This window comes from Emydura macquarii, unplaced genomic scaffold (assembly GCF_026122565.2).
Source record: "Emydura macquarii macquarii isolate MOO-44397 ecotype Brisbane River unplaced genomic scaffold, CSIRO-AGI_Emac_v2 contig_2636, whole genome shotgun sequence".
Classification (NCBI taxonomy): Eukaryota; Metazoa; Chordata; order Testudines; family Chelidae; genus Emydura; species Emydura macquarii.
This window is the reverse complement of record NW_027132773.1, coordinates 8,994,456-9,007,889: the sequence shown is the minus strand read 5'-3', so window position 1 is coordinate 9,007,889 and position 13,434 is coordinate 8,994,456. Positions and strand designations below refer to the sequence as shown.

Below are 13,434 nucleotides of genomic sequence, written 5' to 3'. Positions count from 1 at the left end.
GACAGGAGTTGACAGAGCAGCTCCTCAGGAATCCTTTCTTTAAAAGGCATGAAGTTGTGGGGAGGGGACAGGGATTGGGAGCAATGTCAGGAGAGGGACTGTTTTGCTGTCCTCTACATTCCCCTACAAGCAGTGCCTAGAGAAGAGTGTTTCTGGGGAATAGAAACTGGATGTAGGGGAGGGAGCAGGATTGACTCCTTCCCCCCCCCCCCCAACCCAGTCTCTGAGTGACAGCCAATTGCAAGGGTCTCCCATGTGCACATAATTTGTTTAGGATGCATGTGTTTTACAGGTGCCATGATGCCACTGCTGAGAGCTAGCATCGTGCTCCCTGCCAGGAGAATGGAAACAGCCATTTATTAGTTTCCTTTTCTCCCCTCAAAGATTCTTTTAAGGTGCTTGCTTATGAAATCACTATGAGAAAGAGGAATGTAAAATTTGTACACAATCTGTACTGCAAGGGAAAAAAACAGCTATTACTACCCTGGATAAAAATCTTATTAAAAAAAGAAACCATACTAAGGTTTGGGAAAGATTAAAACAAATTTTTTTAGTTCTACGCTTCCTTAAGAACAAAATAAAAGTAATTCAAGAAAAAAAAATGGGTATATTTATGCACCAGCTAGGTTTCTGACCTTAATATAAATTCTGTCAACTTACAAAGTCTGTAAACTGGAAAGTCCCCGGAAGGCACAATCAGCAATGTAGTTTACTTTGTTGTTCCCAATATACAGTCCAACTAGTAGGCTTAAACCAACGAAGCTTGAATCATCCAACCTTGCTAAGTGATTAAATGTTAAATCTCTGCAAGTTCAAGATGGAAAAATTTGTTTCAATGGTTGAGTATTTATTACTCATTTCTCCCTAATGCTTCATTTTTTAAACAAAAAACCTTAGTCGCAGCTGTCACAAAGCCTCCTACACAATTTTTGGTTATTATACAGCTTAGGTATTATTTCCTGCTATTCACAAGTGGATTTCTTTCATTTAAAAATTGCTTTGTCAAAGCCTTAGCACAACCGCCACAGAGAACTGAAGCAGTCATGGTTGGCTTCAACTTTTCACAACAAAATACAACTATCTTGCACACACACACAAAAAAGCTGTTGTCACCTTGGAAACTTTGTTATGAAAAATTCACAGATCAGTGGTAAGAAGCTCATGCTTTGGCGTGTACCCTGTTCTCAGAACTGGAATAGAATAGAAGCTACTCACAGCTCGCTGAGTTTCTGGCAAAATTCCCAGGCATCAGGGCTGATCCTGCTGATGGCATTTTGGCTGAGATGGAGCTGCTGCAACATCATCAAGCCATAAAGCCAGCCTTTGGTAATCTCTGTTAAGTTGTTATAGTCCAGCTGCCTACAAAACACACAGACAAAATTTAGGGTACAAAAATAAATGAAGTGCATGCTTCATCATGGATCAGTGTTTGACTTTGAGATGTTAGTGGTTAGAAACCTGGTTTTCACAGAATGAATATAAAAAAAAAATGAGGCATGCAGAGTTGCACAAACTGCATTTATATATTATTAATGATCGCTACTCATCAAACAAAACCAAAATATTTTAATTTGAAAATATCTTAAAATTTGATCAAGCATTTCTATTAATTTGTGTAATTCAAAATAATGTGACTTCAGAAAAGACTATGAAAGTTTATACTTACAAGACTTCCATGTTGGTTAGTCCCCAGAAAGCTCCATCCATGAGTCTGTTTACCCCATTTCGCTGCATTTTTAGTGATTTCAAAGCAGTAAGTCCTTGGAAAGTAAGCCCATCTATTTTTTTTATTTTGTTGCGATTGAGCTCCCTGCATCAATAAATTTTACAGTTACAACAGAGTAAGTTTACCTGGATGCCTATAACATTTCTTCATCATCAGACTTTAAACGCCCACACAACACATAAAACAAAGTAGACAAGATAAATGAGTCTTTTTATTGTAACACAGAATAGTCGTAGAACAGTTCATCTTAATATATTTCAAATATAGAAGGACAGGTGTTTGTTATTATGTTGATTTATAAATTTAAAGGGTCCAAGCAGTTTTAAGAGATGATAAATCACCTTCTGAAGTTTACATTAGTTAGCAGCAATTGGTATATAATCAGGGGTTTAAATAAAGAAGGATCCTTATAAAGGGACCAAGATTGTCATCTGTTTTTCCAATCTGCCTCCTCCCGCCTAGGAGATATCTGTTTCTACACCCTCGCCCTACCCCACGGACACAAAACCCTTAACCTCCCCAACCTTTTCACTTTTCAAATTTTTAGCTTTTCAGGAATTAAGCCACTATCCCTGCAAATGTGCTCTATTACCCTCTTCCCCCTTCTGCATCTATGATTAATGTACAGAAGCACTAAAGGAGTCACATTTACCAACGGCGGCCACTGGCATTTCCCTGCTCGTCCTCTGTTTAGCTTTGCAGGCTGAGGTGGGCATGATTATGAGATCACACAAAGTCACATAAATCCTTTGCCTCTGTAATAGTAAGTAAATATGCTACCTAAAGTAACAAGTTCACCAGCATAAGGATTGGCTTTCCAATCAGCTGATTCCCTGCACATCAGAAGAGGCAAGAATTACAGTTTTAGTTGGATCTTAAGATAGGGAAGACCCTGGAGATCACGAATACATCCTGAATTTTGCAAGACTACTTTCACTTCCATTGAGATCTGATTTAAACTGCTCTTCAATAGCTGTAGATGGTGCAAAACCACCTTCCTTGAAAGTGTATCCTCCTGACTAACTGTTTTTATTATTTATTACATATTTTTTCTTAAAAGCTAATCAAATGATGTTTTGTCCCTCAAAGGGGCATTATCTATTTGAGATCCAGTCAACCAAAAAATACAGCTATTTTGGGTATCACACTACACCTACCCAAACTCCTTTAAATCCCCTCATCAATTGTTGTGGTTTCAAAGTCACATTTGCATACTAAAAAAAAAGGGGGGGGAGTAGGAGGCCCCCACAGCAGAGAAATCTCTCTATGCAGGAGAAACAGTGAAACTTCCTAGACACAAAGTACTATCAAACACATACATAAAACAAAAAAGACTTTGCTCTAATTTCTAATCCCTTTCATTTATAATACTTTTAGATATTACTTAAAAGGTAGAAAGTGTAACATTAGTCAAGCTGACAGTGTCTAATTTTAGACTATTGCTCCCTGTCCTATCATTTTCTGAAAGCAAATGATTTCCCTTCATCTGTTTTTGCTAAGACAATACAGAAAGGCTGATCTTGTCTCCAGATTATGCATATTTAATTCACTTGGTATCTCCTCAGGTGTCTAATTATTGGAGCATATTTGATACCCTTGTGTATTTTTCATTATCAGGCAAATGCAATTTTAAAACAAAGATTATTCACATCTCACCAATATGTAAGACTATTTTCTTCGCCATAAGGCTGCATCTCCTAGTGGTTGCAGCACAGGTTCTCTCCATCTGCTGCACTTAGTCTCTGGTTAAATTAAGGGCTAAAATTCAAAAGCACTGCCAGTGCTTTGCAAGACCTGAAAACAATCAACCAACTGTAGGTTGCACTTACAGGTGCTGCAGATGGGGCAGCTTAAACATCTTTTGAGGGATGGCTGAAATTTTGTTCCTGTTCAGCTTCAATACTTGAAGTGTGCTAGACAAACTGTCAAAGGCACCTGGCTCCATGGAGATTATTCGATTACTGTTAATGTACCTGTTGAGAAAATATCTAGGAGATTAGATAAACAATTATTTAATAGAATTTTAATACCAAGTGGTAGGATATAATGAGCATACACTGCCTATCCCAGAGCAGATGAATTACTGATCTAATAACAATCTTCACCAGTTGGTAATTGGAGGGCCAAGAGTTATGTTCCATTCTGTAATAGTCTGCTACTGTCAGAAAACAGTGAGTTGACAAGTATGTTATCAATATATGCCCCCTTAGCTATGTTGATTAAATGCAGCTATGGATTAATTTAATCCTCAAATCAATGATACTATGAAGATTAAAAAATTAATAAAACCCAAATGTAACTCAATGTAATTAAACCCAATTGGACATTTTTTAACTTTATTTTGTAACATTTTTAGGTCCACAGCAAGAGATATTTTGTTAACCAGTTTAGTCTTGGTACTTTGACTTTTTATTTTCGATGAACTAAAACCTGGATTGTAACAGTCTATCTGGTTATGCAAATGATCTATCATGTGAACAGAAAAAGATGAGACTAAATATTTAAAGATAGTATCAAGTTGACAAAATAATACCTCAGCACAGAGGCAGGATAACTATGGTTTGCAATAACGACCAAGATAATTTGGTGGCATATTCAATATTTTGAAAGCACTTTGAAAAAATTTAAAAATAGAGTTTTACTTACAGATACTTGAGCTGCAAAGAAGGAAATGATGCAGTTTTCAACTCTGAAATATTATTGTTGCTCAGGTCCAAAGTTTCTAGAGACTGAAATGGTTTCAGATGTTCAGGCAAGATATCCCCAATCTTGTTACTGGTCCTGCAATATTAGGGTATTAGTCAAAGATTCTGCCATTCTGCAAAGTATACGTCAACCTGGCAAAAACTAGTTTTCCACTCTTTCATTTGGAAATTAACTTGGAGAATAGATACCGTTCAGCAAGTTTTCTTTAGTTAAATGATTAGCTGCCATCATGTACCAAGTTTCAGTTCTGCATGTTCTAAAGAAACTTGTTTATATGCATTTCCTTAATCATATTGCCAGGACAGAAAAAAGAATCCACTTGTATTACAATCTGATTACTGGAATTCATAGATTTTAAGTCCAAAAGGAACCACTGTGATCATGTACACTGGCCTCCACAGTGCAGGCTATGGAATTTCACCCAGTAATTCCTGCATCATTTCCAAAAGGCTTGTGGTTGAATAAAAGCACTTTTTTTTTTTTTTTTTTTTTTTTTTTAAAGATGCACAGTACTGACACTGAGCAACAAGACGCTGAGTATTGCACTGAAATCAAGTCAAGGCTTAACACCACAACGTTGTTTTAAAATAAGTGTTACAAGAATGTATATCCACCGAAACGGTCATAAAGGACAAAGAGCTCAATTAGAAAACAGATTGATCACTGTGCACCATGAGAGAGAGAGCAGCTATTTTGTAACTTCCATGTAGAAGAGTTCCAGAGGGGTAGCCATGTTAGTCTGTATACAGCAAAAACAATGAGTCTTTAAAGTGCTACAGAATTCTAACAGGTTTAATTTCAGCAGGCATAAGCTTTCGTGAGCTTCAGCTCACTTCCTCAGATGCAGTTGGTAGAAATGATACAGCAAATAGGTAACATATATAGTAGGCAACATTTACATATCCAAGGGCATAGATAACAATGGGGTAGGTGGATAAAAGCCGGGTACTTGAGCCCTACTGACAACCATTGAGTAGGAGGTGAGAATGGGTGATGAGAGCAAATTACTTTTTGTAGTGAGATAGCCATTCCAGATTTGGAAGAAGTAAGAAGTAGTACAAGAAGTAATTTGCTCTGATCACTCATTCTCACCTCCTACTCAATGGTTGTCAGTAGGGCTCAAGTACCCGGCTTTATCCACCTACCCCATTGTTATCTATGCCCTTGGATATGTAAATGTTGCCTACTATATATGTTACCTATTTGCTGTATCATTTCTACCAACTGCATCTGAGGAAGTGAGCTGAAGCTCATGAAAGCTTATGCCTGCTGAAATTAAACTTGTTGGTCTTTAAAGTGCTACAGAACTTTCATTTTTATTTTGTAACTGGAGATGACAGAGTAGAACCTCGGAGTTACGAACACCAGAGTTATGAACTGATCAGTCAACCACACACCTCATTTGGAATCAGAAGTACACAATCAGGCAGTCGCAGAGGGAACAAACAAACAAACTAGTACAGTACTGTGTTAAACAAACTACTAAAAACAGGGAAAGCAGCATTTTTCTTCTGCAGAGTAGTGTTTAAAAGCTGTATTAAGTTAATGTTCATTTGTAAACTTTTGAAAGAACAACCATAACGTTTTATTCAGAGTTACGAACAACCTCCATTCCCGAGATGTTTGTAACTCTGAGGTTCTACTGTATTTCAATTAGTCCCAAGTAATTAAGAAAGAAACTGATGTATATACTAAACTCTCATCAGGAGAGTCTTGGAATTTGCATGTGATCATTGCACCTAATGGTATCTCCTGTCAACATTGACCATCAGGATCCATGCACACTACAACAGTAACTTTGCAACTGGTTAGAGACATGTACATCACAGCCTGTCACAAGAAACATAGCTTTTCTTTCATCATAACCATATTTCTACATTCGTATCTGCCATTCTACCTAACCTTATTTTTGTACTGGTGCAATCCAAGAAAATCTGAGCAGCAATCGTATACCGCTTCAATGAGGGATAGAGTGCCCAAGAGATATGTACAGATATCAGAAACAACAATACACAGGGCAATACACTCTCAGACATCCCACTGTACAGAGCTGGGGAGGTGAAATGGTTATAGGAATGTAACTATGTGCTGGTGTATGCTCTTTGCTGGTTAAGTCCAAGTCTTCGTCAACCTCCTCTAGTTGCAGTAGTTCCTATAGCTAGTTTTTGGACACTATAGCAGTGTTCAAAATTTGGGACCTTTTTCCCACCCTCTAGAGATTGCATGCCAAGTGGTTTTAGTTAAGATATTAACAAGTACATCATTTCTGAGACTGGCCTCACACCAAGTGGCAGGCCACAGACTCTGGAGTGGGTGCTTATGTACATGAGAAAAGAGTTTCTACTTATTAGGACAGAAAAAAACAGACTCAAAAACTTAACTAGAAGTTATAGATTAATAGGCCCTCCCATTAAGAATAAATGATCCTGCAGCCTCTCAAACATTTCTCTTGTTCTGTATCATGTTTCATTCCTCAGGCTGTCTGGTAGAGGTACATGGCCTTTTTTTTATTTTATTTTTTTAAAACACAAAACTCTTAGCTAGAAGTATTTATAATAAATGGTAACAAATTACTTTAATAAAAAACAACAACCACCACAACCATCATGTGTCACTTTCACTGGCCAAATAAGGCTATGATTTAGATAACAGGTCATAGAGCCTTTCGTTTATATATTAGTTGTTTATAAGGTAATTACTAACTAGGTATTAAAACTGCCAATTACTTGAGTGACGAATAAAATTTTCCTTGCAGTAAAATGTGTGCTCCAGCAGAAGCCAGCAATTTCCTGAACTGCACGCCTCCTAAATTGCAGTGTGAAAGTGTTCAGTTATAGACACGGCTTACACAGTGCTGTCTTTGTGTCAGTATTGCTCATAAAACAGAAATTCCTTACAACTGGCTGGATAATAGTCCCTGTATCACAAAGTTCAGTCAGTTCTAACAGACCTGAATACAAACCAAATACTCACTTCAGATGACTGCTTTAACTAACTGGCACATTACTTAACATAGACCAGTTTACAGAAAGTCAGTTTGTTTGTTTGTTTTGGGGGAAGGGGGTAGTGGAGTCACATAAGGCGAGACAAAAGTAAACTCATTTGTTCACTAAAATAAGGTATTTTTATTACATCTCTTACTGTGGGTCAAAAGACATGGTAATTAAGTCTCCATTGTGCATTTTGTTGTCTCTTGACTGTGGAATATACTTCAAGATATTTAAACATATTATTCCTGACGTCTCCACTCCTTAAGCCAACCCCTTCTTAAAAACAAACAAAAACCCACAGTAAAACCCCACAATTTAAAAAACTACCTGAGCAAATTCCACCAAAGGAATGGGGTTAGATCTGGCGTGCGCGCCCGGGAGGAGAAGGAAGGGAGAGAGGGAGGAGGAGGAGGAAGAGAGAAGGACCAGCTACCTCAGTCTGTTGCACAATAAAATAAAATTAAGATGCTGTTTCAAATGGCACCTCATACTAGTAGGTCACAGCTATAGATATCTATAGTTACAGATATATAGAGAGAGAGATTGAATGAGGATAACCGTCAGAGAAATTGTGATACAAGAAGATTGTATGCATATATGGTGGTCACATCCAGCCATTAAAAAGTACTGGGATGCAGTCTGTAACCAAATATCACAAATTATTAGCTATTTATTACCAAATGATCCTTTCATAATCCTCCTGGGCTTATGAAACAGAAACAATCATAAAAAAGGAAATGAAAAATTAATCTTTCATCTGCTAATAGCTGCGAGGCTGATAGCCTCCCACTGGGGGAAAAAATAGTCCACCTAATAGTCCACTCTAAAGCAATGATTCAGAAAGTATGGAAGGGGGATTATCATGGAAAAAATGATGTACCAATTACACACCAAGCAAAATAGACAAAAGAGTTTGGAACATTCACCTGCAAAAGAAACCTTGCACACCTGACCACTTTTTTAAACAGACATTTTATAGACATGCCTGGTCTGTGAAATGTGTAATCAGAGATTTCACTCAATTTAATAAAATCATTAGAAACAACATGCAATGGATAGTGTAAAGATGATCACTCTGTAACACAATTAGCGCCTGTCAAATAGAGAGCCAATGATTATATTACTGTATAATGTCTCTCTAAACAAAAGCTCACTGTTGTAGAGATTCCTGTATTGTCTGATATTTACCTGTTAAAACTTCCTAAATAAAGAATGGGAAGGGGGGAAGTAGGAGGAAGAGTTATGAGGGGAAGAGAGAGAGACTGACTATCTGGTGCTGGAAGTCTACTGACCCATTCTACTTTAAGATCTATTTGACTAAATAAAAGTAGGCTCACTTCTAATTTGATTTTCTGTTTATAATCATTGTAGCAAGTTAAATAGTAACTTATATCAGACTCCTATCTTCCAAGTTATTTTTTATATTAGTCACAAAAACTTTTCTGAAAACACAAGCATAGCTAAAATGTCAGATGGAGAACCAAACAATATCCTCTATCTTGACATAATGAAGTACTAATAAAGTACGTGTTTGACATCTTTTGTGCAAAAGACTGCTTCCCAGCAGTCCACTGCAAAATGCCATATTAAGGTGCTTAGACAAAAGAAGTTGTATTCACACTACACTGGTTTTATTTTTACAGATCCTCAAGGGAAGACCATAGTAACTAGAATGTTTCTGGTAACAGCAGAACATCAAGTTCCCACAGATGTATACAGATTCAAATTTCTTTGATTCAGATGTATACAGATTCAAATCAGATTCAAATTTCTTTATGTATAACGATGTACAGTCAACATAGTATAATTTCCCAATGCAACAGACTTTTCTTAAAGTGACTGAAGAGGAGGCAGAGATAAACAAGGGCTGATCTACTCACAAACACACCAAAATAACTAGCTTTGATGTTTGAACTCATACCTTTTGTTATTTAAGTGCCCACACATAGGCCTGTGCAAAATCAACAAAAGGTGAGAATTCAAACTGAATTTAGTTAGATCCATGCAAGTTTGTGTGTCGACCAATGCTAAAAATATTAATATTAGTAACAGTTTAGAGCGTATGTGCTGTGAATTAGTTTTAAACAAGGATTATAAAAAATACACATTTATCCTCTCAGCATTCATGACTTCTACTATATCACTAAAGTCCATGAAGTTTATAACAATCCAATCAATCATGAAATCATGGGTCATCCCATACAAAACATCAGCTACAGCATATTCAACATATTGACTTGCACAGTTTCCTTGCCTCGGGGGAAACAGAAAAATGGGACAGCAACTTCCATATCTGTCTTGTAATGCCATTAGAAAAGATTATTTAAAGGATATAACTACAACGTAGATGGGAAATGTGTTTCCCAAGGCAAGTAGATAGACTTGTGCTAATTCACCTTGAGCTAGAGTGCTAAAAATAGCACTGTGGATATTGTGTCACTCGTGATGGCTCAGGCTAGAAGCCCAATTCCAAGGCCGCTTGACCCTATTTCCAAGCTTCGGCAACTAACCCGACCCGTCTCCCATGCTGCAATGTCCACAATGCTATTTTTAACGAGCTGAGCATCTCCCACTAAGCTAGTGCTAATCTGTCTAGCTGCACTGGGAATCACACCTCCTAACCGCTGTGTGGACATACCCCGAATGTGCTGAAGGGAACCACTACTTTTTATACCAATGATAGTATGTCTAAATACCTATTGATAATTTTTTTCAACCTGTATGCTGTATGTTAAAGAAACACCTGGGGAATTTTGAACTCTTATATAGACTAAGGACTCCTACTACACAGAGGCTGCCATTTACTATAACAGGGAGAGAATTGGTGTCCTCTCTGCTTCACCCTTATGCTATCCTTATGAACTCTGTCTAAAGTCCCAACATGCAACATACTGCTGTTCCTATTTCCATCAGTAAAGCTCTCTCAAAAGTCTGTTCTTGGTCCTTTTTGCTACCCTCTCAGTCAGGCCTTACCTCATGATCCTATTGAGAAGTTGGGGCTAGGAGGAGAGATGGGTAGGGGGAGAGATGAGTGGTAAAAAAATCTATTCACATTCCACTTGACACAAAATCTCCCCTCTTGGTTCCCCTCTTCTCTCCTTTCATTTTAGCTGTTACCCCTTTCCATGTCTTCTTCCAAGTCTCCTAGTGATGGCTCCCACTATGCTATGAGATCTGTGGCTCATAGTCTGACAGGGAATAAGGGGGAGGGGGGGAACAATAAGGAAATAAAAATTTAAGCTGGAAAAAAAAAGCAGGACAATTTCTTAATGATGAGTCTGTGCAATAAACTCCCAAGGTAAGTGATAGAAGCTCTGTATTTTGTGGCACTTAGAACTGAACAAATGACTGCACCATTTACTGTAGCAAACAATCCTGCAGTGGACCCAGAACTAAAAGAGAGAGAATGATCCATGATGTCTTTTCCAGTGTTACAAGATCCCATTTAATAAGCACATTAGCTAGATGTTTCTGCTAAAATTATCAGTAGTGTAATAAACAAACATTTAAACTGTCATGTTTCAAAGTTAACACCCTACTGTCATCAATGGGACTGTGCACCTTTCTCACAACTGTACACCTGACTGCAGACTGAGACATTTATAGCTGAAACATTCTCACTGCAGTCATTAAAATATTATGTTTATAACTTTAAGAGAAACTCATATTCCAGAGAAGCAGATGCTAAAGTAGAGCCAGCACAGCATTCTGGCTCACTTCAAGTCCTGCTGATAAGTCTACAGGTCTGCTGCCTACTTAACACACAGTCGCTTGAGCCACACAGCAGCTTTCCTTGTGAAGATTTCTTCCCACTTCACATTCCATGATGTTCTTGACAAGCTTTCAGATCAGACTTCACTCTACGCAGCCCTGGCTCTATGCATTTTTATTATGCCTATTTTTGTGATATCTAGGTACAAAAGTACAAAATTAACATTAGTCCCCTCCTTTCTCATGCTAGTCTGCTGAGTGACACTGGCTCCTTCCTAGGAAGGAAGGGGCAGAGGAGTTTACATGTCATGTGAGTAGCCCTGAGTCTCTGGAATAGCTGATGCCCAAGCCAGGCATGGATTGTGGGGTAGGGAGGGAGGGAAAGGAGCTATGAAATGACACGTATCAGGAAAAGGGGTCAGAGTAGATGAGGAAAAAACAAAAAAACTTACCCCACCATATTTTCACCATGTCAAAGAAAGCAGTGCTTTACTACAATATTAACTTTTCCCTTGCTAACCTACAATCTGGTGCCATCTTTCCCCACTCAAGCTGCTTTTATCACAGTCATCAGTGGCTTAGCACTAAGCTGCAACAGCTCGTCTCCATTTCTCCACACAGTAGATTGCTCCCTTCCAGAAAATATCCTCTCTCTGCGCTTCAGATAGTTTGCTTTCCTGGTTCTAGGTCCACCTCCAGTCTCCACCTGCTCCTTCAATGTCTCCTTTAAGGGCTCCTTTCTTCCCACTCCTGTCAGGGCTCCTTAGGGCTGTCTCTTCTCTTCTCCCCTTAACGCTTTATTCCTGGATGACCAACCACATCTACCATCTCACCCTGACCTTTCCCCCATTCCATTCAGACTCATCTGACACTTCTTCATAGGAATCCATATTGAACCTATCTTAAGGACATACCAAAAGGTTTCAGTCTCTCTAGGGTTGACAGCATAGCACTTTTCACAAGTTCTGTATTAGAGGAAACATTATTCCACCTGAATCAAGTGTTTTCTCATTCCTGTCAATGCTACGGAGACACTAAAGACCTAGATCATACAAGTTACTACACATATTTTGTCAGAACTTTAAGTTTTCCAGTCTAGGTTTAGCTAACTGAATTTTTTATCTTGTTCTTGACTGATACAGTTTAGCAATTTACAATGATAGTTACAAGAATTTTCCCACCTGAACTCATCAGCTTTGTTTATGAATACTCTAACGATACAATTCTTTATTTAAAAAAAAAAAAAAAAAAAATCTAAACTTACTACTTACAGAATTTCATTAAAATTTGAGATTTCATTATTTTAAGGTATTCTACTCAGTCTTTCAAGCTATATGCAATACAAAGCTCAGCATGTGTGGTTTCCTTATTGCTAGGGAAAATAGATAGCCATTATACAATATCAGTGACTTGGGAATCCCTGAAAGTCCTTTCATATTTTGGATATTAGCATATAATTTTGATGTGATTTATTTTTTGAAGCTCTAAGTCTATCTACAAGTTTAGATGGTGATTTGCAAATAGATTTAAGAAAAAAAAAATACTTCAAATATCCCAACACAATAAAGGTCTTTCAGAGTCTCCAAAGCCACTGATTACTGCCTTTCATTTTCTGAGGTACTCAAGAATTCACTATGCTGGTGATGTCACATGTGTAACTCCATGGGCTGTATTTTATAAGATCTTATATGTAAAGTAGACTCCAGATTGGTCGATATTTTGGATATCTTCAAGGAAAACAGAGGTGCTGCAGAAGCATTTGCAATTCCACAGATGGCCCTCTTCCTTATAAGGGTGTACTAAAATCAATGAAAGTTAATTTTTCAGACAATATTAAAGTATTAAGATAGAGGTCCCTAATCACTTGTGGTAATTAAATATCACATACTCTTTTGCAAAGACAAGGAAATTTTACCCTGGCGTTGAGGCCAAATTATATCCTAACATGCCTAAAGTTTCCCCCACTATATAGCGTCCATTGTATTGGATAAGGTATACTTCCCTTCCTTTCCTGAATTGCTTTATAATGTTATGCAGTAAAGGAGACATGTGTCACCCTAACTTCAAGTGGTCTTAGATATATCTTAAGAAGCATCCCTTCAGGTTAAAAAAGTTATACCAACCTAAGTAATCATTATGAACCAGAAAGCTCTTCTAAGAGCATGGAGCCATGCTATGAAGGACAGTGGCCAAATGACTTTTTAAAACTGATTACCTGTATGGTTTTACAGTTTTTAATTTCAAAATTTCATACCGCATGTGGTAGAACTGAGAATTTAAAAACAATGTTGCAAAATCATG

At 37.7% G+C, this 13,434-nt stretch overlaps 1 protein-coding gene across 3 annotated transcripts in view; it reads right to left on the bottom strand.

The window, feature by feature from the left end:
* LRIG3 (leucine rich repeats and immunoglobulin like domains 3) overlaps window positions 1-13,434 on the bottom strand; it is a 46,126-nt gene that overhangs the window by 19,391 nt on the left and 13,301 nt on the right. The window contains exons 4-8 of one of the 3 annotated variants that reach the window (XM_067564138.1): window positions 4,373-4,507; window positions 3,556-3,699; window positions 1,667-1,810; window positions 1,216-1,359; window positions 661-804 (exon numbers count right to left, since the gene is read on the bottom strand). In XM_067564138.1, coding sequence (XP_067420239.1) covers window positions 661-804; window positions 1,216-1,359; window positions 1,667-1,810; window positions 3,556-3,699; window positions 4,373-4,507 — 711 coding nt within the window. Of the gene's footprint in view, window positions 1-660; window positions 805-1,215; window positions 1,360-1,666; window positions 1,811-3,382; window positions 3,512-3,555; window positions 3,700-4,372; window positions 4,508-13,434 lie in introns of those variants that run through there. The other 2 variants (XM_067564139.1, XM_067564140.1) reach the window with 2 other exon arrangements.